The sequence below is a fragment of the Gorilla gorilla genome, chromosome 5, assembly GCF_029281585.2.
Source record: "Gorilla gorilla gorilla isolate KB3781 chromosome 5, NHGRI_mGorGor1-v2.1_pri, whole genome shotgun sequence".
Classification (NCBI taxonomy): domain Eukaryota; kingdom Metazoa; phylum Chordata; class Mammalia; order Primates; family Hominidae; genus Gorilla; species Gorilla gorilla.
The window spans coordinates 60357276-60382446 of NC_073229.2; the positions used below are offsets into that span (position 1 = coordinate 60357276).

At 39.7% G+C, this 25171-nt stretch overlaps 1 protein-coding gene across 5 annotated transcripts in view; it reads left to right on the forward strand.

Annotated features, from left to right (window-relative positions):
- Nucleotides 1–736: 736 nt before the first annotated feature.
- The window catches only part of UBR2 (ubiquitin protein ligase E3 component n-recognin 2), a 128799-nt gene continuing 104364 nt past the window's right edge, over nucleotides 737–25171 (forward strand). For 3 of the 5 annotated variants that reach the window (XM_055389634.2, XM_055389633.2, XM_055389635.2), the window contains exons 1-2: nucleotides 806–1240; nucleotides 10505–10764. In XM_055389634.2, the coding sequence (XP_055245609.1) occupies nucleotides 1163–1240; nucleotides 10505–10764 (338 nt within the window). In that variant the 5' untranslated portion in view covers nucleotides 806–1162. Of the gene's footprint in view, nucleotides 1241–10504; nucleotides 10765–25171 lie in introns of all 5 variants that reach the window. The other 2 variants (XM_019029814.3, XM_019029813.4) reach the window with 2 other exon arrangements.

A 25171-nucleotide genomic window follows, 5' to 3' on the forward strand; every position in this document is an offset into this window, starting at 1 on the left:
TCAAGCAATCCTCCTGCCTCAGCTTCCCGAGTAGCTGGGACTACAGGCGTGCCACCACACCTAGCTAATTTTTTGATTTTTATCAAGAGGGTCTCGCTATGTTGTCCAAACTGGTCTCAAACTCCTGGGCTCAAGTAGTCTGCCCCCCTCGGCCTCCAAAGTGCTGGAATTACAGGCATGAGCCACCAAGCTTGGTCTGATTATCTGTAGAAATTAAATGTCTCTATCAAGAGGAAATCTTTTAATTGGCCTAATAGACTCTTTTTCCTTTGCAGCAAGATTTGTGATAAAGTTTATAAGTGGTCATCACTAAAGTGTTTGAAAAATTTTTTAAAACATGTTTTAAACCTTCAAAAAAGTGGGTAATGTTCACCTCCATTACTCGTACAAAAGATGAGGGTTCGATGGATGACAGGACATAGAACCACAGGAATAGAATGTAATTCATTCATTCCTTTGACAAGTATTTGAGTGCCTACCCTATGCCAGACTGGCAAGTCCTTGAGGGTCTACCATGTGCCAGGCAGTGTTCTTGAAGCTGTGGATACAAAAATGAACAAACGAGATTCGGAGAGTAAAACTACAGTTCCCACAGTATCTTTCTCTTTGGCTTTTTTCCAGGGGGCGCTGCTTTCCGCGACTGTCTTCCCATGATTCTCCTTGGGCAGAAAAGCCCCGCCCGCTTATCTGCCATTTAAGCCAGCGCCCCTTGAGAATGGACTACAACTCCCACAATGCATTCGAGGGGCACCGTATTAGGGCGCCACCTTTTTCCCGGCTGTGCTGTACCTACAGCACCCAGAACTACAGTACCCAGAAAGCTCCGCTTCCCCTCCTGGGTGTTATTGCCCCTTTCCTGGTGCAGGACGCGGTAGTGGCCAGCGAGAGTGTCAGGCCTGGGGTTTTCTGTGTCCTTCCCTGGGTCAGGGACGAGCCAGTGACTTGACTCTTGGGCGCTAAGCTTGGGAGGGAGCGCAGGAGGCCGCTGTCCTTCCTTTCCGGTTCACGTCACCCTTCTCTCCCTCTCTTGCTCCACCTGCAGCCACTTGGACGGCTCCGGGACTGATTGCCTGGGGCAGGGGTGGCAGTCGAGGCCGCCGGGGCCTAGGTGAGGCTGCAGCTCTCCGGGCGGCGGTAGCGCTGGGGAGGAGGAGGAGAGAAGATGGCGTCGGAGCTAGAGCCAGAGGTGCAGGCCATCGACCGGAGTTTGCTGGAATGTTCGGCCGAGGAGATTGCGGGGGTGAGTGCCGGGACCCGGGCGGGTGCGTCTGCCCCTCGCAGGCCGCGCCTGCGGGGAGGAACCGACTCCTGGACGTCCTGGAGCAGCCCGACCCAGACTTGGGGAAACAGCTGTGCCGGCCCTCGCCTTGTGGGGTAATAGCCCGGGGAGGCCACCGATCCTGCCCCTCTCTTTCCATTTTCAACAGCTGCCAGAGCTGCGCTGTGCACTAACTACGTTTACTTTCCCTTTCTGCCCAGGAGAACCCACGGCTCTTCTATCATACCTCCTTTCCCCCAGCCTCCCATTAAGTCTCCCAACACATGGGCCTTTGCCCTTTATATCAGCTCTTGGAAGAGGAGAAGAGACGCTTCTTGCGTTTTTGGTATAATCGCCCTACTTTATCTAGTTAATTGCTTTTCCTGAGACAAGCGGAGCCGTGTGCTCCTCCGACTAAACATGCCACCCTAACCGAGCCCCTACTTTGTTTTTGGGACTGCCCCAGGCACCAAGAAGGCAAACAACACTACCCTTCGTTAACCGTTTCAGTGCTATCTTTTTTTTTTTGCACCGGTTTGATTAGTTGACAACGTTGATGCATGTGTGGAAAGTTTACTGAGTATGAGAAAGTAGTCGTGGAGGCTGGGAAATTTTAAAAATATTTTTTCTAGGAGTTAGGGGTAATTGGATGGAGAACAAATGTTATATAACGTTGATAGAGCAGCTTTCAACAAATACTGTATAAGCTAAACGTGAGAACTGGTCACAGTGTAGTAGGAGCAGTTATACTCCAAACATAAAACCATTCAAACGCAGTACTGCATTAAAACTGTAATATGAATATGCTAGTGTAAATAGCAGAGTTGTAGGAACACCCATTAGAAGAGATTGCCGAGAATGATTATGAATGGACCGAGACAGCTTGGGCCCCACCTCTAAGACCTCCAATTAAAAAGGCTGCTAGGAAGGGAGTGACCCGTGAATAAAAGTCAGCAATCTGAATGCTACGAACAAAATTTGGGATTGGGGGCACTGTGGAGCTGTTGGTCAGTGAGTAGTTATTTTGCGTGAATCGGTGAGGACATTAAGTCCGGGTAGAAAGAAATATCAGGAGTAGAGGTGAAAACTTTAAAGAAATACGTTGTTAAATGCTGAATCTTTGCTTGTTTGGGTGTTTTGTTGTTGTTTGTTTTTGTTTTTGAGACGGAGTTTTGCTTTCGATGCCCAGGCTGGAGTGCAGTGGCGCGATCTCAGCTCACCGCAACCTCAGTCTCCCGGGTTCAAGCGATTCTGCTGCCTCAGCCTCTCGAGTAGCTGGGATTACAGGCATGCACCACCACGCCCGGCTAATTTTGTATTTTTAGTAGAGTTGGGGTTTCTCCATGTTGGTCAGGGTGGTCTCAAACTCCCGACCTCAGGTGATCCACCTGCTTGGGCCTCCCAAAGTGCTGGGATTACAGGCGTGAGCCACTGCGCCCTGCCTTGGTGTGTTTTTTTAAACCTACTTACTTGTTTAGCCTAGGTCTGTTTTCATTTACTTTCTACTTAACGTTGTACAACTCAAGGAATTTCTGCCTTTCGTTTATCGGAGATTTGAAAAAAGAAAATGAAAGTAGTGTTACAAGTAAACTGTTAAATAATAATGACAGCTGTTTGCTCTCCATGCCTCTTCTAATTGATATCTGTTGCTTACCTCAAAGTACTGTTTTGATTTTTTTCTCTCACTGAATTTTGTGTCTTGGTCCAGTGATACAGGGTACAAATTCCGTTATCCCATTTTAAAAGTGCAAACTATCAAGTGATTAGAGGTTCTCCAATTTGTAGAGGCTCCTGAGGAGACTGGTTATAAAAGTAGTGCTGGAGGCCAGTGCTCCTAGTTCTTGTTCAGTGAAATTCTCAAGCAGATGCAGTAAGGAAAAATCAAGGAAAATGCAACAAAAAATTATTAATTTGGACTTCATTTGAGTTTGTGAAGATCATAATCTGAGCTACATTTTACCCTGTTTACTTTTTTTGTTTGTTTTTTTGAGACAGAGTCTTGCTCTGTCGCCAGGCTGGAGTGCAATGGCGCGATCTTGGCTTACTGCAACCTCCGCCTCCGGGGTTCAAGTGATTCTCCTGCCTCAGCCTCCTGAATTACAGCTGGGATTACAGGCGTACGCCACCACGCCTGACTAATTTTTGTATTTTTAGTAGACACAGGGTTTCACCACATTGGCCAGGATGGTCTCGAACTCCTGACCTCAGGTGATCCGTCCACCTTGGCCTCCCAAAGTGCTGGGATTACAGGCGTGAGCCACTACACACGGCCTACCCTGTTTACTTTTAAATGCCTTTCTGAACAATAAGTTTTTTTTTTTTTCTTTTTTTGGTAAGAGATGGGGTCTTGCACTGTTGCCCAGACTAGAGTACAGTGACATTATCATAGCTCACTGCAGCCTTGACCTCCTAGGCTCAAGAGATCCTCCTACCTCAAAAACCAATATTAAAATATAAAATTCCTTCAACTATATAACCTTAATCTTGCCTTACTTTGTGAGGACTTTACTGTCTGTATTAAGTTAAAACATCTAACATTTAAAACTGTTTTTTTCAGCTTAGGCTTCAGCTTTTTATCACACATTTAAATTAATAAAGTTTTCTCTTAGGTTGAAAGCACATTTTAGGGAAGAGAAACAAGTAGAGAAAACAGTGATTGCAGGCTTTAGACCTCTGTCATTGGTAATTTGTTAGGATCACTTCCATTTAAAAATCACCTAATGAGCACTAGTGTCATCCTTTCCACATTTCATTTACACACCGCTTTTCTTATTCCTGTTATAAGGAGGAAGAACTTTTTGTGATCCCATCCATTCCAGCTAGTATGCCTCACAAAGAAAAGTATCTAAGCTGACTCTTTAATATTTGTAAGTTTAGGATATTACAGTGGCCCTCTCTTCTCATTCTTCTCTTTTCTTGTTAGAATTGACTCCATAAGTATGACTCTCCCAACACTTCTTGGCTCTGTTTACTTTCCATACTACATATGGTTATAGTATGTTCCAATGAGTGATTACGGTTTTAAAAGTAAACATGCCGGGTGTGGTGGCTCTTGCCTGTAATCCCAGCACTTTGGGAGGCCAAGGAGGGCAGATCACAAGGTCAAGAGATAGAGACCATCCTGGCCAACGTGGTGAAACCCTGTCTCTACTAAAAATACAAAAATTAACCGGGCATGGTGGTGCACCCCTGTAATCCCAGCTATTCGGGAGGCCGAGGCAGGAGAGTTGCTTGAACCCAGGAGGCTGAGGTTGCAGTGAGCCGAGATCGCGCCACTGCACTCCAGCCTGGGCGACAGAGCGAGACTCCGTCTCAAAAAAAAAAAAAAAAAAAAAAAAAAAAGAAATATAGGTTGGGAGCACTGGCTCATGCCAGTAATCCCAGCTATTTGGGGGTGTGGTGGCATGAACTTGCAGTCCTAGCTACTCAGAAGGCTAAGCAGGGAGGATCGCTTGAGCCCAGGTGTTAGAAGTTACAGTGAGCTATGATCATGCCACTGTACTCCATCTTGGGTGATACAGTGAGACCCTGTCTTCAAAAAAAAATTTTGTTTTAATAAATAATGAATTTGTTAAATTTTATGTAGAGTTTTAGGTCTGTATTAGTTATCTTTTTGCTGTACATTTTTTAAACCGTTTTATTGAGATATAACTCACATACTGTACAGTTAAATTCAGTGGTTTTTAGTATATTCAGATTCATGCAATCATCACTATGATCAATTTTGGGACATTTTTATCACCCCAAAAAAGAAATCCTGTACCTATTGGCAGTCACTTCCCTTTCACACCTAAACTCCTGAGGTCTAATCAACTACTAATTTTTGTCTGTGTAGATTTGCCTATTCTGGATATTTCGTATAAATGGAATTCAACATATTGTCATTTGTGACTGACTTCTTTCTCTTAGGATAATGTTTTAAATATTTATCCATGTTGGGCCAGGCGCGGTGGCTCACACCTGTAAATCCAGCACTTTGGGAGGCCAAGGCAGGTAGATCACAAGGTCAGGAGATCGAGACCATCCTGGCTAACACAGTGAAACTCCGTCTCTACTAAAAAATACAAAAAATTAGCCGGGCGTGGTGGCAGGCGCCTGTGGTCCCAGCTACTTGGGAGGCTGAGGCAGGAGAATGGCGTGAACCCGGGAGGCGGAGCTTGCAGTGAGTCAAGATCGCGCCACTGCACTCCAGCCTGGGCGACAGAGCGAGACTCTGTCTCAAAAATAAATCAATAAATAAAAATAAAATATTTATCCATGTTGTACCATGTACAGGTTGAGTATCGTTACGCTTGCCACCAGAAGTGTTTTGGATTTTGGATTTTTTTGGATTTTAAAATATTTGCAGTTATACCAGTTGAGCATCCTTAATCCAAAATCCAAATGTTCCAGTGAGCACTTCTTTGAGCATCGTGTGGGCATGCAAAGTTTCAGATTTGGGATCATTTTGGATTTCACGTTTTCAAATTAGGGATGCTCAACCTGTGTCAGTAATTCTTTCTTTTTTATTGCCAAATGACATTCCTTTGTATAGATAAACCATATATTATTTATCTGTTCATCAGTTGGTGAATATTTGGGTTGTTTCTACTTTTTGGGTATTATGAATCATGTTGCTGTGAACATGTTTTACAAATTTTTGTGGGGACATATGCTTTTGTTTCTCTTGGGTATATACATACCTAGAAGTGAAATTGGTGGGTCATATGTTAACTATTTTGAAGAACTGCCAGATTTTTCCAAAGCAGTTGCATTGTTTTACATTCCCACCAGTAGTGCATGAGAGTTCCAATTTCTCCAGATCCTTGCCAACACTTGTTTTTGCCTGTGTTTTGATTACAGCCATTCTTTTGGGTGTTATGCCTTCTCATTGTGGTTTTGATTTGCATTTCCCTCATGAGTCATGTTGGAACATCTTTTTATGAGCTTATTGGCCATTTTTATGTCTTCTTTGCCCATTTTCAATTAGTCTTTTGACCTATTAAATTTCTATATTATTTTTATTTGTAAATACTCTCCTTAATTTGTAGAGCTCTTAATATAATTTGTTTAAAATTTTTCTCAATATATTCCCTAAAACTCCCACTTAAACACTATTGTTTTTATGGTTATGAGCACTAGTTGTTTTATGATTAACTTACATGTTGCTTATCCTTGTTTGAAAGCAAAACCAAAAGTAGTTAAAGGATACAATTTTAATTGGGTATAGAATAATAGAGACTGTAATAAAAGGCTAACTAACCTCTAGGGATTCTTTCATTTTTCATTTCATTTTTTATTTTATTGTACTTGCTTTCTATCCCAAGGCTTAAATTTAGTATTCAATAGAGGGAAAGCTCCTGGAAACATTGTCATAACATGTTTACTTTAGAGGAATGAGTTGACAGTTTCTTTACTTCCCTTAAGAGGGACTTGTAGTAAGATAGTGAATGCTTATTACTCTCTTGTGCCACATGGGTGTGACAGCTACAAGTGTCTGAAATAAAGACAAATTAAAATGCCAACCAAACTGGAAATCTTAATTTTTCATGTTGAAGAAACAGTTGCAGTTAGCATATGTTAGTGAGAACTAATATGAAAAGCTATAGATTTTATTCTTTGGGGAAATGTGTGAGCTACTTCTGAAAGACAGTTATAAATTTTTCTTGCTTTTTATATTAAGTATGTATGTTTAATCAGCTTAAAGTGCCTGTAATAGAGCCCAAATCTTTTAGGTGATTGTGAATTTTTCATATAATGGTAGTAAAGTTTTTGGTTTTGAGACGGAGTCTCACTCTGTCCTCCAGGCTGGAGTACAGTGGCGTGATCTAGGCTCACTGCAACCTCCACCTCCTGAGTTCAAGCGATTCTTTTGCCTCAGCCTCCCAAGTAGCTGGGATTACAGGCGTGCACCACCACTCCTGGCTAATTTTTGTATTTTTAGTAGAGATGGGGTTTCACCATGTTGGCCATGGTGGTCTCGAACTCCTGGCCTCAAGTGATCTGCCCACCTTGGCCTCCCAAAGTGCTGGGATTATAGGCGTGAGCCACTGTGCCCAGGAGTAGTAAAGATTTGAAAAATGGGGAGCATATGCATGCCTTTCTTGGACCAGACTTTTAAGTCTTGTTATTTATAATAATATGTAATAAAGAGTGAAATACTTGCTTGTTTTACTAATAATATTTTTATGTAAAGTGGCTAGTTTTTTTTTGTTGTTTGTTTGTTTTTTGAGACAGGATCTCACTCTGTCACCCAGGCTGAAGTGCAGTGGCGTGATCATGCCTCACTGAAGCCTCAACCTCCGGGGCTCAGGTGATCCTCCCACCTCAGCCTCCTGAGTAGCTGGAACTACAGGCATGCACCACCATGCCCAGCTAATCTTCTTTTATTTTTAGTAGAGACAGGGTTTTGCCATATTGCCCAGGCTAGACTCGAACCTCTGAACTCAAATGAGCCACCCGCCTTGGCCTCCCAAGTGCTGGGATTACAGGCATGAGCCAATGGGCCTGGCCGATTTTTTTTTTTCTTAACCAGAAGCTGATACTAGCGTCTGAATTTTTGTTGAAGAAATCTGTGAACAAATTTGCTCTCGTTACAGTCACTTGACTGCGTAATTTTTTTTAGAAAGCATCCATGCTAGCCTGTAGTCCCAGCTACTCGGGAGGCTGAGGCAGGAGAATGGCGTGAACCTGGGAGGCGGAGCTTTCAGTGAGCCGAGATCGCGCCACTGCACTCCAGCCTGGGTGACAGAGCAAGACTCCGTCTCAAAAAAAAAAAAAAAAAAAAAAAGCATCCCTTCTAAAGTAACCTTTCATTCTTGTATTAAAATTCTGCAACAGTGAAGTTTTACAGGAATGGGAACATAAAATATAAGGAAAAAAACTGGTTTTTAAATAAAATCTTTCAATATGTTGTAAAAAAAGTCCGAAGCACTTAACTTTCTAGGATCATGGAGGTGAATTATTTTGGTCTTATTGCTTAATTTTTCTTTCATAAAGAGTAAATTGAATCCTAGCACCTTTGGGAGGCCGAGGTGGGCAGATCACCTGATGTCAGGAGTTTGAGACAAGCCTGGTCAACATAGTGAAACCTTGTCTCTACTAAAAATACAAAAATTAGCCGCGTGTGGTGGTGCACACCTGTAACCCCAGCTACTCAGGAGGCTGGGGCAGGAGAATCACTTGAACCTGGGAGGCAGAGGTTGCAGTGAGCCGAGATCGTACCACTGCACTCCAGACTGGGCGACAGCACGAGACTCAAAAAAAAAAAAAAAAAAAAAAGCGCTTAGGATCATTTGACTACCTTCATTCTTGTTTTGGTTTGCTGACAATGGGTGAAAAATGAGCCATTTACCTTTGAATGAGGCCAAAACGAGGTCTTTTAGCTCAAAGAATAAGATTCTAGTATGCTTGTTGAGGACTCTTTTTCTTTTTTCTTTTTTTAAAACTTGTCCTCTTTATAATTACTGAGCTTAAAGGATGTGTATGTATATATAAAATTTTGATTGAGTCACTCTGAAGGGAGAGAATACTTAAAGCCTGTAGGATTGTCTCCTAAGAAATGATGCTGCTGCTGCTGTTTTATTTTTATTTTTATTTTTTTTTCCCTAACCACTTGGCCACCAGGGAAGAAATGCTGTTGTTTTGAAAGTAATTTAGTCTCTTTCCTACTTGCATAATGTAAACACAACAATGTTAGTAATATTTGGAAAATAGTTTAGTTTCACTTTAAGCATGAAAACTCTTTCACCGTTTTTGGTTATAAGCTTCTATCCAGTCCCTTAACTTATGAACAAAATTTTTACATTTTTAGTAAAAGTTCTCTGAAAACAGAAATTGACTAGAAAGTTAATATACATCACCTCATGCATATTTTAAATCTCTCTGTATGTTGTTTTTAGAAGGAGTGGTCTGAAGAATATACAAGTAATAGCTAAAATGAAGACCTTATGTTGACTTCTTATGATGTTACATATCACTTGAACATACTTTTTTTTTTTAAATAAAAATGTAACTAGAATTTAGGTAGTAATCCATAGGTAAACATTGGAGTTTTTTTTTAATTTCAGCTTTTACTTTAGATTTAAGGAATACATGTGCAGGTTTGTTACATGAGTATATTGCACCCGGGTAGTGAGCATAGTACCCAATAGGTAGTTTTTCAACTCACTTCCCCCTTCCTCTTTCCCTCCATCTGTGGGTTTTGTTCACGGTTCAGTTAACTGCATTCTAGCAGAAGTGAGTCTTTTTTTTTTTTTTGTCCTTTGAGACAGGCTCTTGCTCTGTCGCCCAGGCTGGATCTTGGCTCACTACAACCTCTGCCTCCTGGGTTTAAGCGATTTCTCCTGCCTCAGCCTCTCGAGTAACTGTGATTACAGTCATGCGCCACCACGCCCAGCTAATTTTTATATTTTTAGTAGAGAAGAGACTTCACCATGTTGGCCAGGCTGGTCTTGAACTCCTGACCTCAGGTGATCTGCTTGGCCTGGCCTCCCAAAGTGCTGGGAAGCTTTTCAGATTTTTCGGTGTGGATACCCAGGTTGAGCTAAAATAGGGAAATGGAGAAAATAACAGATTTTGGTGGAGCATAGAGGGGAGATCATGCATTCAGTTATTGAGTTGGTACCTATGAGATCTAAGTAGAATCATGCTTTAAAATTTGTTTTTAGTGGGGAGAGCAAACGGAAAAGGCCTTATAGAGAGAAGTTGATCAGAGAAAGAAGGCATAATTGGTACAACAGTCTCTTGTGGACTGACTTATTCAATAAGAGACTGGTGTATAAACTTGTTTATCAATCATTAAGAAATGTGTATTGGCTGTTCATGTTCACCATACATATTGGCTGTTCATATTCACCGTACACTCTTCCTATGGACAAACTGACGTGAGAGTTGATATCACAATGAGAATAACATTTGAGCAAAGCATTAGGAAGGACATTAGGTGAGCTCAATGGTTCATATCTTATATAATGATTTCTTGTAATTATTTTCTGGTACTGCCTAGAGAAGATTGCTTCAAGAGTCATTTTGCAGGGAAGGAGGGAGGTTTGTTTCATTTTAATTTTACTTACACTTAAAAGTAGGATTTAAACATACTTGGCATTTTAATAGATTGAATTTCTAACGTACATTGGTGAGTGTTGTAAACAAATTATTTTAATATGCTTTTGTCATTATTTTTGTACCTAAAAGAAAGTAGGGTGAATTTGTTCAAATTCGTTTGTTGGTGTTTAAAACCATTTCTTCTCTTTTCTTCTTTTAAAGAAATGGCTGCAAGCAACTGACCTCACTAGAGAAGTGTACCAGCATTTAGCCCACTATGTACCCAAAATCTACTGCAGGGGTCCCAACCCTTTTCCACAGAAAGAAGACATGCTGGCACAGCATGTTTTGTTGGGACCAATGGAATGGTACCTTTGTGGTGAAGATCCTGCATTTGGATTTCCAAAACTTGAGCAAGCAAACAAACCTTCTCATCTTTGTGGTCGTGTTTTTAAAGTAGGGGAGCCTACATATTCTTGCAGGTAAAATATTTTAATTTTCTTCCTAGGAGGCTGTTTTATTTGACCTCTTTTTTTCCCTGGAACTTTTAAGTTTTTGTTTAAAAATTATGAAATACCATATCTGCTTAAAAATCCATATTACAAATACATGCTATTTAATAAATAATTAAAGCAAACATTTTTGTAATTATTCTTGATCAAAAAAATATTGTCACCAGCATTCTTGAAGCCCACTGTGTGCTTTCTTCCTTGCCCCTTAATTAACTGACATCTTGACTCTTGTAATAATCACTTTCTTGCTTTTCTTGATATTTTTTAGTTACAGTAATTCTGATGTTCAAATTGCCATAGATTTGGCTAGTGAGAGCCCCGTCACACCATCTTGTCTTTTTCACATGCCTTCATTAGTTTGTGGGTGCTTCTTTCCTTTCTGGCACAACAAGATGCCCCAGCTCATTTTGTACTTGCTCTGACCCGTATGTAGAATCAGCTATTTCTTTAAAGATTTTTCTTTCATTTGGGAATGGTAGTTAGAAACCAAGATCTGGGTGCTGTATGCATTTACTGCTGTTAGGAAGACTTTTCTTTTTTAAATTTCTTGGTGAAAATTGAGTATACAAGGGTAGAAGATGGAGAATAAAGTGCCTTGTCCCCTTTTTGACTATCCAATTTTCCAGAATTAATCATTGTTAACATTTTCCCATATATCATTTCAGAAATTTTCCTTTTTTTTTTTTTTTTTTTGTCTGAGATGGAGTCTTGCCCTGTCACCCAGGCTGGAGTGCAGTGGCGCGATCTCAGCTCACTGCAACCTCCACCTGCCAGGTTCAAGTGATCCTTCTGCCTCAGCCTCCCAACTGGCTGGGATTACAGGCGTAGCCCACCACCATGCCCAGTTAATTTTTGTATTTTTAATAGAGACGGGGTTTCACCATGTTGGCCAGGCTGGTCTCAAACTCCTGACCTCAGATGATCCACCTGCCTTGGCTTCCCAAAGTGCTGGATTACAGGCATGAGCCACTGTACCCGGCCTCTTTCAGAAATTTTCTTTTTATATATAGGCCAAGATATATGGCAATTTTAAACCTACATACATAAATACAGATGGGAATATGTTACATATACTGAGCTAAATTTTCTTTTCTGTATTTAACCATAGCTTAACATCTTTCCGTATCAGCTTATGTAGCTAGATAATATTCTTTTGTGTAGATGTGTTGTTGGAGACATTATTTAACTTTTTCCTTTAAACTTTTTCCTGTAAAACTGAAATTTAATAAGCTAATTTTGGTGAAAGCCTCTGGTTATCTATGGTAGTTTTCTTTATTAGCTTATTTAGAATATCAATAGAGAACAGTATATATATTGAAAAACTATTAGACCTAGTTTTTTGTTTGCTATTACAGAAACTACTTTGAATATTCTGTTGATGTTTGGAGCAGTAGACCTAGTTGAACCTCATAATTTATGGATAGGAAATTGAGACCCCATTGTTCAGTAATGTTCTTTGTATTAATAGGATCTAGTTCCAAATTATTCATTTGTATATCTTGTCTTTTAATCTTCAATCTGGAATGTTTCCTCAATTTTTCTGTGACTTTCATGATCTTGACACTTTTGAAGATTACAGACCAGTTATTTTGTCAATGTCCCCTCAATTTGGGTTTGTCTGGTTTTCGTAATTAGATTCAAGTTGCATCTGTGACAGGAGTGCCACAGAAATCATGTGTTTTAACCCTGTCAGGTGGTATGTATGATTTTGATTAGTTCTACAACTGGTGATATTGATCACTTGATTAAAGGGATGTCTGCAAGACTTCTCCACTGTAATGTTACTCTTTTCCCCTATGTGATCAATAAGTGTGTTGTTGGGAAGTACTTTGAGACTATTAAGTATCCTCTTCATTATCAAACTTTCAATTTATTTATTTATATCAGTATTTGTGGGGTCTCATTATTATGCTCAAATTGTCCTAGATTTGGTCAATAGGAGCCCCTTCAAGCTATCTTTGTTCTTTTTCATATCTCTATCATCCTTTGAGCTCTTTTTCTTTTCCTTTCCTTTTCCCTTCTGTTTTTTCTTTTCTTCCTGGTACAACAAGATGTCCCAGGCAATCTTGAGCTTTCTCCTGCCCCAACCCTGAAATCAACCATTTTGCCAAGGATCCTGGTTCTTTTTAGTGGAAAATGGTGTTTACAAATAAGATGGTATGTGTGCATGTTGCTATTGGTGTTATAACTCTCAGGCTGTCTCAATGGAGCTTTATTTTATACCTATCTGTATAAATGTATTGAAATAGATATTGGAAACCATGCATCTGTAGTGATCTCTTCCGTTCCCATCTAAGGTTCTTTCTAGTTTTCTTCCTTTGCATATTTTTAATTTCCTTCTCTGACGAGAAAACCTGATTCTCATTTTCCTCAAAATATTTGCTTATTTAATTATTCCCCTGTATGCAGCCATTCTGCTGCTGCTGCTGCCCAACTCTCTGCATAATTGCCCCCACTTTACCCCATTTGGATTTTGTGTTCAGTACTGGGTCACAGTGGCCTTTCCCTCTTTTTTTTTTTTTTTTTTGAGATGGAGTCTCACCCCATAGCCCAGGCTGGATTGTAGTGGCATGATCTCGGCTCACTGCAACTTCTGCCTCCCGGATTCAAGCCATTCTCCTGCCTCTGCCTCCCGAGTAGATGGGACTACAGGCGCACACTGGCTAATCTGTGTATTTTTAGTAGGGATGGGGTTTCACCACATTGGCTAGGCTTGTCTCGAATTCCTGACCTCAAGTGATCCACCTGCCTCAGCCTCTCAAAGTGCTGGGATTAAAGGCCTGAGCCACCGTGCCCAGCCTCCCTCCTGTTCTGTTAGGGCAGATCCAAGGTAAGCCTTGTTCTAGGATGTATAGTTTTTCTTATTTGTGGGGGTCCCACAAATAACAGAGACACTCTGATCACATAAGTAATGCCAGGATTTAAAGGTTACCTCCTTGGAAACCAGATCAAAGACCAGCCAGGTTCTTTATTAGATTGTTGAGAGGGTTAGTGAGATCCTTTGTGTGTAGTACTTTACACAATACTTGGCACACAGTAAACTCATAGTAAATGGCCATGCTGGGTGCTGGGGATGAATATCTCATTTTAAAAGTAGGTGTTTCCATGAAACCCAGCGCCCTGGTAAAATGACACGGAGTCTGTTATTTGGAAAGATGAAATATGGTTATTGGAATTCTGGGGAGGTTTCTAAACTAGACCCTTCAGGATAAAGGTGACTGATGTCCATAATGCAGAAGGTTTCTTTAATGAGAAAGAATGATATTAAAGGATCTTTTATATATAGTACTTAGGAAAAAGATTTGTGAAGGGCATAGATTAGTTTTGCCATGGGGAGTTATTTGTTCATAGTTTCTAAAATTGTGTTGGTCACAGATTATTTTTCTGAAGTCTCCATGATGTCAGAAAAAAGCCATCTGGGTGTTCGTAGGCAGTAAGCTACTTTTTGTGTACTCTATTAGGAAAAGAGTGGTCAAACTTAGCACTTGTTATTCATTATTAAATAGAAATGGTTTTAGAGTGTAAAAAATCTTAGTGGGCAAAAATCTTAGTGTTGATTTTGATAATTGTATATTTTGACGTTTTTTATAACCATTAAGAAAAATAAAACATGAGTAGAATATGAAATCATACTTTCATGAGTTAAGTTTTTAGCTTAATACTTCTTTTAAGATATGGGGAAGTAAGGTTTCATCCCCCTGTTTTTTTAGTATAGTTAAATTGAGAGCATTCTTTTTTAACATTTAAAAACGTATTACATGAATGTTATAGATAACCAGAAATTGGCATTGGGGGCAGGGGTGGCTTATGCTGCCATCAGGAGTATTTTTGTTTCTAGATAGTATTTTATGATGCTTTATTAACTATTAAATAATTTTGTGTAGGCTTTTTTTTTTTACTTTAATAGTGGTTTGTATTGGTATATAATAATTGTACGTATTTGTGGGGTATATGTAATTTTGATACATGCACATAAGGTATAATGATCAAATCAAGGTAACTAGGATATCCATCACTTTGAACATTTATCATTTCTTTCTGTTGGGATGTTTTAACCCTGATTCTGTTGGTCATGACAGTTGAGATTATGCTAAAAATGATAAACAACTCTACAATCCCAAAGACTTTATGTACCAAGATATATTTATTACTCAGACTGTGTGACCAATTCAGATGAGTGGGGTGATAAGTAGAGGGTTCTGCTCCAGGTAGTTTTTTTGACACCATCTTATGTTTCCGCAAGCTTAATGTAATGCTTTCAAGGTTCACCACAGCAAGAACAGAATAGAGCTGGTAGATCATTCTCAGCAAATAAATGCTTTGTCTCAGAAATTATGATCTTATCCAAATCCCATTAGGCAAAACTAGGCCTGATGCCTCTGTCCAGCTACAGAATAGGTCGGGAAAGTGTAATTCTCCTAAGTCTCAGGGATAGATGAAACTAGGATGTGGATGAGCATTGGAAGTGTCTTTAGCAATGATTTTTTTACGTTTTTTAGGGTGATTTTTCCTCCCTGAGTCATTAGGATACAATGAAGTAACGTGTATGAAAGCACATAGGTAATTATAGATATGTGTGAGGTTTTTTTTAATTGAATACTCTTCTTCATATAAATTACTGAGCCCTGAGTAGTATCTCAAGCAGAGGGGTGCAGATAGTTCTAGTTCCTTTTCTGTCTGGAAGTAATAAAGCTCTCATATGGAAGACCTACGTATTTCCATGAAGAGGGGTTGTTTTTTCAGTTTCTTGCTTTTTAAAAAACTTGAAGTCTTTTCTCTACTTAAAATACAAAAATTAGCTGGGCATGGTTGTTCATGCCTGTAATCCCAGCTACTCAGGAGGCTGAGGCAGGGGAATTGCTTGAACCCAGGAGAGGGAGGTTGCAGTGAGCCGAGATCATGCCATTGCACTCCAGCCTGGGTGAAACTCCATCTCAAAACACACACACACACACACACACACACACACACACACACACACACACACACACACACACAAACTTGAAGTCTTGATCTCTTGCAGGATTCTATTTTAAAACTGAGTGTTAGGCTGTTCTTGCATTGCTATAAAGAAATACCTGAGGCTGGATAATTTATAAAGAAAAGAGTTTTAATTGGCTCACAGTTCTGCAAGACTGTATAAGCATGGCATAAACATTTACTCAGCTTCAGGTGGGGACCTCAGGAAGCTTACAGTCATGGCTGAAGGGGAAAGGGAAGCAGGCACATCACATGGTGAGAGCAGGAACAAGAGGTGAGGAGGAGGTGCCACGCTTTTAAACAGCCAGAGCTCACAAAAACTCTCTATTGGGAGAACAGCACCAAGAGGATGGTGCTAAACTGTTCATGAGAAATCCCTCCCATGATTCAGTCACCTCCCACCAGGCCCCACCTCCAACATTGGGGATTACAATTCAACATGAGATTTAGAGGGGACACATATCCAAACTATATCAAGCTATTTCTTTATAATGTGAATAGTCCAGAGATTGGAATCAATGTTGTGTTAGTTTTAAAACCATTGGTTATTTCTTTTTTTGAGACAGAGTCCCATTCTGTCGCTTAGTCTAGAGTACAGTGGCATGATCATAACTCACTGCAGCCTCCAACTCCTGGGCCCCGGTGTTCCTTCCAAGTAGCTAGAACCATAGGCGTGTGCCACCATGCTCGGCTAACTTTTGTATTTTTGTAGAAACAGAGTTTCCCTATATTGCCCAGGCTGGTCTCAAACTCCTAGATCAAGAGATCCTCCCACCTTGGCCTCCCAAAGTGCTGGGATTACAGGTGTGAATCACTGCACCTGGCTGGCATGTGTGATACATGCTGAAATTATACTGTGTATATTATACACATATGAATGAAATTATACTATGTGTATTATAATTGTGGCTTACATTTTTTCACTTAACAGTTTGTTTTGGAGATCTTTTCATGTCAATATATATAAATCTACCTCATTCTTTATAACTGTTTTCATAGTAAGGACAGGCCATAGTTTATTTGATTGACCTAATAATGAAATTAGAAATGGAGATTTCTAGGTTTTTTTTTCTGTAGCAAACAATGCTGCAAGGAATACCCTGCACATGTTTGTGTACATCTCTTTGTACATGTTTCAATAAATACCCAGAGGTAGAATTTTAATTCTGTATGTTATCATGGGGCCTTCAGTATAATGGAATTTCCCTTGTCTACACTGCTCTCTCTGACCTGGGAAAATGCGGTAAATATCTTCTAGATAATTTAGATTTATGTAGTTGTCTAAAATGAGTCTTATGTTCTTATTTTGGAGATTTGTGATTATTCAGTTTGGTGCAGAATGAAACGTAGAAGTACATGGTGGTATCATCAACTTGGCATGTAGCTAGCTGCCTTTGCCTAGATGGTAAGAAATAATAGAACCATAAAGGCTTTGGGGTAATCCATTCAGGTAGGAAACTCAAATTTATATTACTAAAATTTTATCTCTTGGCCCCTCTGTGAGTTTTGAGTGTTTTTTCGTAAGGGAATATTTACATATGTCAAAAGACAAATCTTAATTGTACATTTTTTTTTTTTTTTGAGACAGTCTCATGCTGTTGCCCAGGCTGGAGTGCAGGGGCACGATCTTGGCTCACTGCAGCCTCCGCCTCCTGGGTTCAAGCGATTCTCCTGCCTCAGCCTCCTGAGTAGCTGGGACTACAGGTGTGCACCACCACGCCCTGCTAATTTGTTTTGTATTTGTAGTAGAGACAGGGTTTCACCATGTTGGCCAGGATGGTCTCGATCTCCTGACCTCGTGATCTGCCCACCTCGGCCTCTCAAAGTATTGGGATTACAGGCATGAGCCACCGCGCCCGGCCTTAATTGTACATTTTTGACAGTAGTTAACCTTATATGATTTATGTATTGTGAAGATAGAGAACTTTCCTGTCTCACTAGAAATTTCCCTGTCATTGGCTCCAGCCGCCTAGGTAACCACTGTGTTGATATTGTCACCTTAGATTACCTTGGGTGGTTCTAGAATTTTTTTTTTTTTTGAGACAGGGTTTTGCTCTATTGACGAGGCTGGAGTGCAATGGCATGATCATGGCTCACTGCAGCCTCAACTTCCCAGGTTCAACCTTTCCTCCTGCCTCAGCCTCCCAAATAGCTAGGATCACACGTGTCTGTCACTATGTTGACTAATTTTCTTTTTCCTTTTTTTTTCCTCCGAGACAGAGTCTCGCTCTGTCGCCCAGGCTGAAGTGCAGTGGCATGATCTCAGCTCACTGCAACCTCTGCCTTCTGGGTTCAAGCAATTCTCCCACCTCAGCCTCCTGAGTAGCTGGGATTACAGGCACGCACCACCATGCTAAGCTAATTTTTGTATTTTTTAGTAGAGACCGGGTTTCGCCATGTTGGCCAAGCTGGTTTCAAACTCCAGGCCTCAAATGATCTGGCCCCCTCGGCCTCCCAGAGTGTTGGGATTACAGGCATGAGCCACTGTGCCCAGCCAACCTGGCTAATTTTTTGAAGAGACAAGGTCTCACTTTGCTGCCCAGGCTTATCTTGAACTCCTGGGGTCAAGTGATGCTCTCCCCTAAGCCTACCAAAGTGTTGTGATTACAGGTATGAGCTACTGCGCCCACCCTGGTTCTAGATCTTATAAAAATGAAATTGTAGTCCTTTTGTGCCTGGCTTCTTCTCAGCATAATGTCTGTCAGATTTATCCATGATGTAATGATTATTAGAAGTTGGTTCCGTTTTATTGCTGAGTGTATTTCATTGTATACATGTGCCACAGTTGCCTACAATCTGTTGTTCTGTTGATGAACATTCGAGTTGTTTCTGAGTTTTGGCTATTATGAATAAAACTTCTGTGACCTTCTCTTTTTTAAATGTGTAACGCATTAAAATATTAGGCATTGTTATTCTATACTTAACCACATTTTAATGTGTTTTATATACCAAATAACATAAATTTTGCACTGTTAAAAATCTGCAGCTTTTAATGATACATTTTAAGGGCTGGGCGCGGTGGCTCACGCCTGTAATCCCAGCACTTTGGGAGGCCGAGGCGGGCGGATCACGAGGTCAGGAGATCGAGACCATCCTGGCTAACATGGTGAAACCCTGTCTCTACTAAAAATACAAAAAATTAGCCGGGCGTGGTGGCGGGCACCTGTAGTCCCAGTTACTCGGGAGGCTGAGGCAGGAGAATGACGTGAACCCTGGAGGTGGAGCTTGCAGTGAGCCGAGATCGCACCACTGCACTCCAGCCTGGGCAACAGGGCGAGACTCCATCTCAAAAAAAAAAAAAAAAAAAAAAATTTTAGGAATGTAAGAAAATTATTTATATTAAGACACCATAAGATAGGCCTTCTAGACTGTAATAATACAGTGAATACTCTTACTTGATACATTGGTTTCAGGATATTACCATTTTTATTCAAGTGTTTTTGTGGACATATGTTTTAATTTTTCTTGGATAAATTCCTAAGAGTGGAATTTCTGGGTAAAAGGGCAGGTATATGTTGAACTTAATAAAAACTGCTAAACCTTTTTTCCAAAAGGGTTTTATCTTCTCCTCTAGTAATGTACGAAAGTTCCTGTTGTTTCATATCCTTACGAATAGGTGATGTTGTCAGACTTTTTTTTTTTAACAAAACAGGAAGAATGTGTTTAATACAGTATGAAATATTTCTTAATTGCAATTATTGTATTATTCCTTACAGAAAAAACACAAGTCCTTAAAATAATAACCAAATTTAAATTTAAGTTTAATGCATCACACTATTTAAATATCTGCCAGCATATATTACATAGACTGTTTAATTTGCCATTCTATTTAATGATATCTCATTATAGTTCGTTTTTTCTTTTTAAAATTAAAAAAAAAAGTCAGTGCTTTTTGGGTATCATTATAGTTTAAATTTTCCTTAATGACGATTTTCCATGTGCTTATTGCCCATTCATCCAGCTTCTCTTGTGAAGTTATTGTTAAGGTCTTTTGTCCATTTTTGGGTTGTTTATCTTTTCATTATCTTTATTCACTTTTGGAGTTCTTTATTCTGAATACAAGTCCTTCATCAGACTCATTTTGTGACTATTTTCTCCTAGTCTGTGGCTTGTTTCTATGGTGGCTTTTGATGACAGAAGTTTTTAATTTTAATGTTCAATTTACCACTTTTTTTCACGATTATTGTTCCTGTGTCCAGTAAATCTCTGCCTTCTCTCAAATGGCAAAAATAGTTTCTGTGATTTATTTATTTACTTTTATTTATTTATTTATTTATTTGAGACAGTTTTGCTCCTGTTGCCCAGGCTGGAGTGCAGTGGTGCAATCTCAGCTCACTGCAACCTCTGCCTCCCGGATTCAAGCGATTCTCTTCCCTCAGCCTCCCAAGTAGCTGGGATTCCAGGCATGCACCACCAAGCCCAACTAATTTTCTATTTTTAGTAGAGGTGGGGTTTCCCCATGTTGGTCAGGCTAGTCTTGAACTCCCAACCTCATGTGATCCACCGGCCTAGGCCTTCCAAAGTGCTGGGATTACAGGGCTTTTTTTTTTTTTCTCTGAGACTTGCTCTGTTTCCCAGGCTGGAGTGCAGTGGCACGATCTCGGCTCACTGCAACCTCTGCCTACCAGGTTCAAGCCATTCTCCTGCCTCAGTCTCCTGAGTAGCTAGGACTACAGGCACGCACCACCAGTCCCAGCTAATTGTTTTGTATTTTTAGTAGAGACAGGTTTTCACCATGTTGGTCAGGCTGGTCTTGAACTCCTGACCTCAAATGATCTGCCCGCCTCCACCTCCCAAAGTGCTGGGATTGCAGGCATGAGCCACTGCGCCCGGCCTCTCTCTCTAATTTTTTCATGTAAACTTTGTGATTTTAGACTTTATGTCTGGGCCTATGATCTGTCTCAAACTAAATTTTTTATATGGCTTGAGGTAGAGGTTAAGTTTCATTTCTTGACATACAGATATTTAATTGTTCCAGCATCATTTCTTCCTCTCCCCATTGAATTTTGATACAGAGTTTTGCTCTTGTTGCCCAGGCTGCAGTGTAATGGCGCTATCTCAGCTCACCGCAACCTCCGCCTACTGGGTTCAAGCAATTCTCCCGCCTCAGCCTCCTGAGTAGCTGGGTTATGGGCACGCACCACCATGCCCAGATAATTTTGTATTTTTTGTAGAGACGGGATTTCTCCACATTGGTCAGGCTGGTCTCAAACTCCCGACCTCAGGTGATCTGCCCGCCTCAGCCTCCCAAAGTACTGAGATTACAGGCGTGAGGCACCTGCACCTGGTTGAGTTGCTTTGACATCTTATAAAAAATCACTTAACCATAAAGTGTGGGTCCATTTCTGAACAGTAATCTAGTTCATTCATTGCTATGTCTATTCTTATGTCAAAGACATTACTTTGATTATTGCAGCTTTATAATAAGTCTTGAACTGATTAGTGTAAGTCTTCCATTTTTGTTCCTTTAAAGTTTGTTTTGTCTATTTCGTGTCCTTTGCATTTTATAAATTTTAAAATTAGTTTGTAAATTTCTGTTTTTAAGAAAGACTACCAAGATTAAGATTAGGATTGCATTGAATCTATAGATTAGTTTGGGGTTAATTGACATTTTAACAATACTGAGTTTCCTAAATCCATAAACATTTTATCTCCATTTATTAAGACCTTCTTTAATTCCTTTTAGCAAAGTCTTATAGTTTTTATATAGAAGTTGTACATGCCTTCTGTTATATTTATTCCTAAGTAATTTATGATATTTTTTCTGAATTTTAGTGTCCGTTTATTTTCTGCCATTATGAAGAAATACAACTGGTTTCTGATATTAACTTTTACCCTGTGACCTTGCTAAATTCACTTGCTAGTTCTGGTGTTTTTGTTTTGTTTTTTGTTTCTTAGGATTTTCCTGTAATTATGTCTTCTATGAATGGAGACAGTTTTACTTTTTCTTTTCTAATCTTTTTGCCTTTCTTTCTTGTGCTCCATTGCTCTGGTGAAAGTGGATATTCTTTCCTTTTTCCCAATCTTAGGGAGAAATTCAGTCTTTCACTATTAAATATCATGTTAAGTATAATTTTCTCATATAACTTTTATCTCATTGAGGAAGTTCCCTTCTATTCCTAGTTTACCTAGGTTTTTAAAAAAATCATAAATGACTATTTCATGTTGTCAAGTACCTTTACTGCATCTATTGAGATGATCATAGTTTTTCTTTTTTATTCCATTAGTTTGGTTGATTGCATTGTTTGATTTTTCACATTTTTTTATTACTGGATGAATCCGGCTCTATTATCATGAATTATAACTTGTGTATATTGCTGGATTCAACTCATTAATGTTGTGTGAAGGATTTTTGTCTCTGTGTTCCGTAGAATATACCCATCTGGCATTCTCTTGTAATGTGTTTGTCCGGTCTTGGTTGTTAGGGTTATACTGGCCTTGTAAAAAGAATTGGGATATATTCCTTCTTCCTTATTTCTAGAAGTATTTATGTAAAATTGGTATGACTTTTTCTTAAATGTTTGATAGAATGTGCCAGTAAAATAAATCATCAAGGCCTAGGGTTTTTTTGCAAGGAAGTATTTGGTAACGATTCAATTTCTTTGATATTTATTAGAGTTTTTTATAACTTTATTTCATCTTCTGTCAGTGTTGGCACTATGTATTTTTCAAGGAATATATTTCATCATATAATGTCAAATTGACATAAAATTGTGCATATTTCCTTTTGCATTTGATGTCTATGGTGTCTATGATGATGTCTCTTTCATTCCTGATAATAGTAATTTGTATTTTGTCTTTCAAATCAATTTAATTTTGTCAAATAATAAGTTTTTAGCTTTGTTATTTTTGTCTTTTATCTATTTTGTTTTATTGATTTCTACTCTTATTATTCTTCCTTCTGCTTAGTTTGGATTTATGTTCTTATATTTTTTGACCCACGGGTTATTTAGAAGTGCATTGCTTAACTTCCATGTATTTGAGACTTTCTTAGATAACATATTGTAGCTTATTTCTAACAAAATTACACATTCTGTATGATTTCAGTTTTGAAATTTATTGAAACTTGTTTTATGGACCCAGCAAGGTGGCTCACGCTTGTAATCCTGGCACTTTGGAGGGCTAAACTGGGCGGATAGCTTGAGCCCAGGAGTTCAAGACCAGCCTGGGCAACATGTCGAAACCCCATCTCTACCAAAAAAAAAAAAAAAAATACAAAAATTAGTTGGACATGGTGGAGCACACCTGTAGTCCCAGCTATGTGGGAGGTTGAGTTGAGCCCAGGAGTGGGAGGTTGCAGCAAGCTGAGATTGTACCATGGTGCTCTAGCCTGGGCAACACAGCCAGACCTTGTCTCAACAAACAAAACTTGAAACTTGTTTTATGGTTCGGCAGCATGGTCAGTCTTATTCCATGTGCATTTGAAAAGAAGGTATATTTTGCAGTTGTTGGATGTAATTATTGATATGCTTATAATTATTAATGTATTTGTTGATTTAGGTCTACCATTTGCTATTTGTTTTCAGTTTGTCTCTTTTTTTTTTTTTTTTTTGTTCCTCTGTTCCTAATTTTCCTAACTGTATGCTGCCTTTTGGGTTAATTAGAATTGTAGCATTTCGTTTTGATTATTTTTTTGGCTCTTTAGCTGTTCTCTCGCATTTTTTAAAATGGTAACTCTAGGGATTATAATATGCATCTTTAATTTATCAAAGTCTGTTTTTCCTACTTCGTGTAAAATAAACGAACCTTGCATTTATAGTTACATTTATTCCCCTCATCTTTTCTGCTTCTTGTCATATATATTGCACCTATAAACTTTTTTTTTTTTTTTTTTTGAGACAGAGTCTCACTCTGTCGCCGAGGCTGGAGTGCAGTGGCGCAATCTTGGCTCACTGCAACCTCGCCTCCCAGACTCAAGTGATTCTCCTGCCTCAGCCTCCCGAGTAGCTGGGATTACAGGCACCGCCACCACGCCTGGCTAATTTTTGTATTTTTAGTAGAGACGGGGTTTCACCATGTTGGCCAGGCTGGTCTCGAACTCCTGACCTCAGGTAATCCACCTGCCTGAGCCTCCCAAAGTGCTGGAATTACAGGCATGAGCCACCATGCCCGGCCAAAATGTTATAAACCTTACAATGCAATGTTACAATTTTTGCTTTAACACATTAGTCTTTTAAAGATATTAAGAAAAGACAGGAAAAAATATGTATAACCATTAATATTAACCCACATATATGTTGCTCCCAGGGATTTTCATTCTTTCCTGGACTAGAGGTTGGGAAGCTTTTTCTGTAAAGATCCAAATAGAAAATATATTTGCAGTCTTTGTTGCATATTCTTCTTTTAATTTTTTTTCTTTCATTTTTTGAGATGGAGTCTTGCTCTGTCCATTTCTCAGGCTGGAGTATAGTGGCATAACCACAGCTTACTGCAGCCTTGACCTCCCAGGTTCAAGCAATCCTCTCACCTCAGCCTCCCAAGTAGCTGAGACTACAGGTGCATGCCGCCATGCCTGGCTAATTTTTAAATTTTTTGTAGAGATGGGGTCTCACCGTGTTGCCAGGGCTGGTCTCAAACTCCTGGGCTCAAGTGATCCTCCCGCCTCAGCCTCCCAAAGTTCTGGGATTACAGGCATGAACCACCAAGCCCAGACTTCTTTTTTTAAATAGCTGTTTAAACATGTAAAAATCATTCTTAGTTGCAGGTTGAACCAGAGACTGTGGACCATTGTTGTTGACTTTTACTGTGGATTCTAATTATTAGTTATCTCAGTTTATGTTTATCTGAACATGTTTTTATTGTCTATGGCCATACCACCCTGAATGTGCCCGATCTCATCTGAAAATGTTTTTATTTTGCACTTATTTTTTCTCCCTTTTTTATTCTGGGAAAAACACACTCTTTCTCTACATTCTCATGCAACGCTTCTGACACCAGGTATGTGGGTTTTTTTACCCTAAGGATTTCTCCAACTCTGAATATTGGCTGGGTATCTTACAATTTAATTCAATTCAACTCTGACCCTGTCTACCAGGTGTTATTGTCAGAATCCAAAGACTAAGAGCTCAGTTTCACAAGTCTGCCCCCTACTTTAGGCACCAGTTGCAATTAATGGTCATCTACACTTCTGATTGACTGGCTATATATTGGGGTCTCCATTAGCTCCTCTTTGGGTTGGATTAAGTTGCTAGGACAGCTTACGGATATTATAAAGGATACAGAAGAACAGCCAGATGGAAGAGACTTAATAGGGCAAGGTGTGGGAGAAAGGGTGAGGAGCTTCCATGCCCTCTCTGGGCATGCCACCCTCCTAACACCTCAGTCCCAGGGTGAAGTTCCAGCAACTTGGAAGTTCATTAAACTTTGTCGAATTTTTATAGGGGCCAGGCATGGTGGC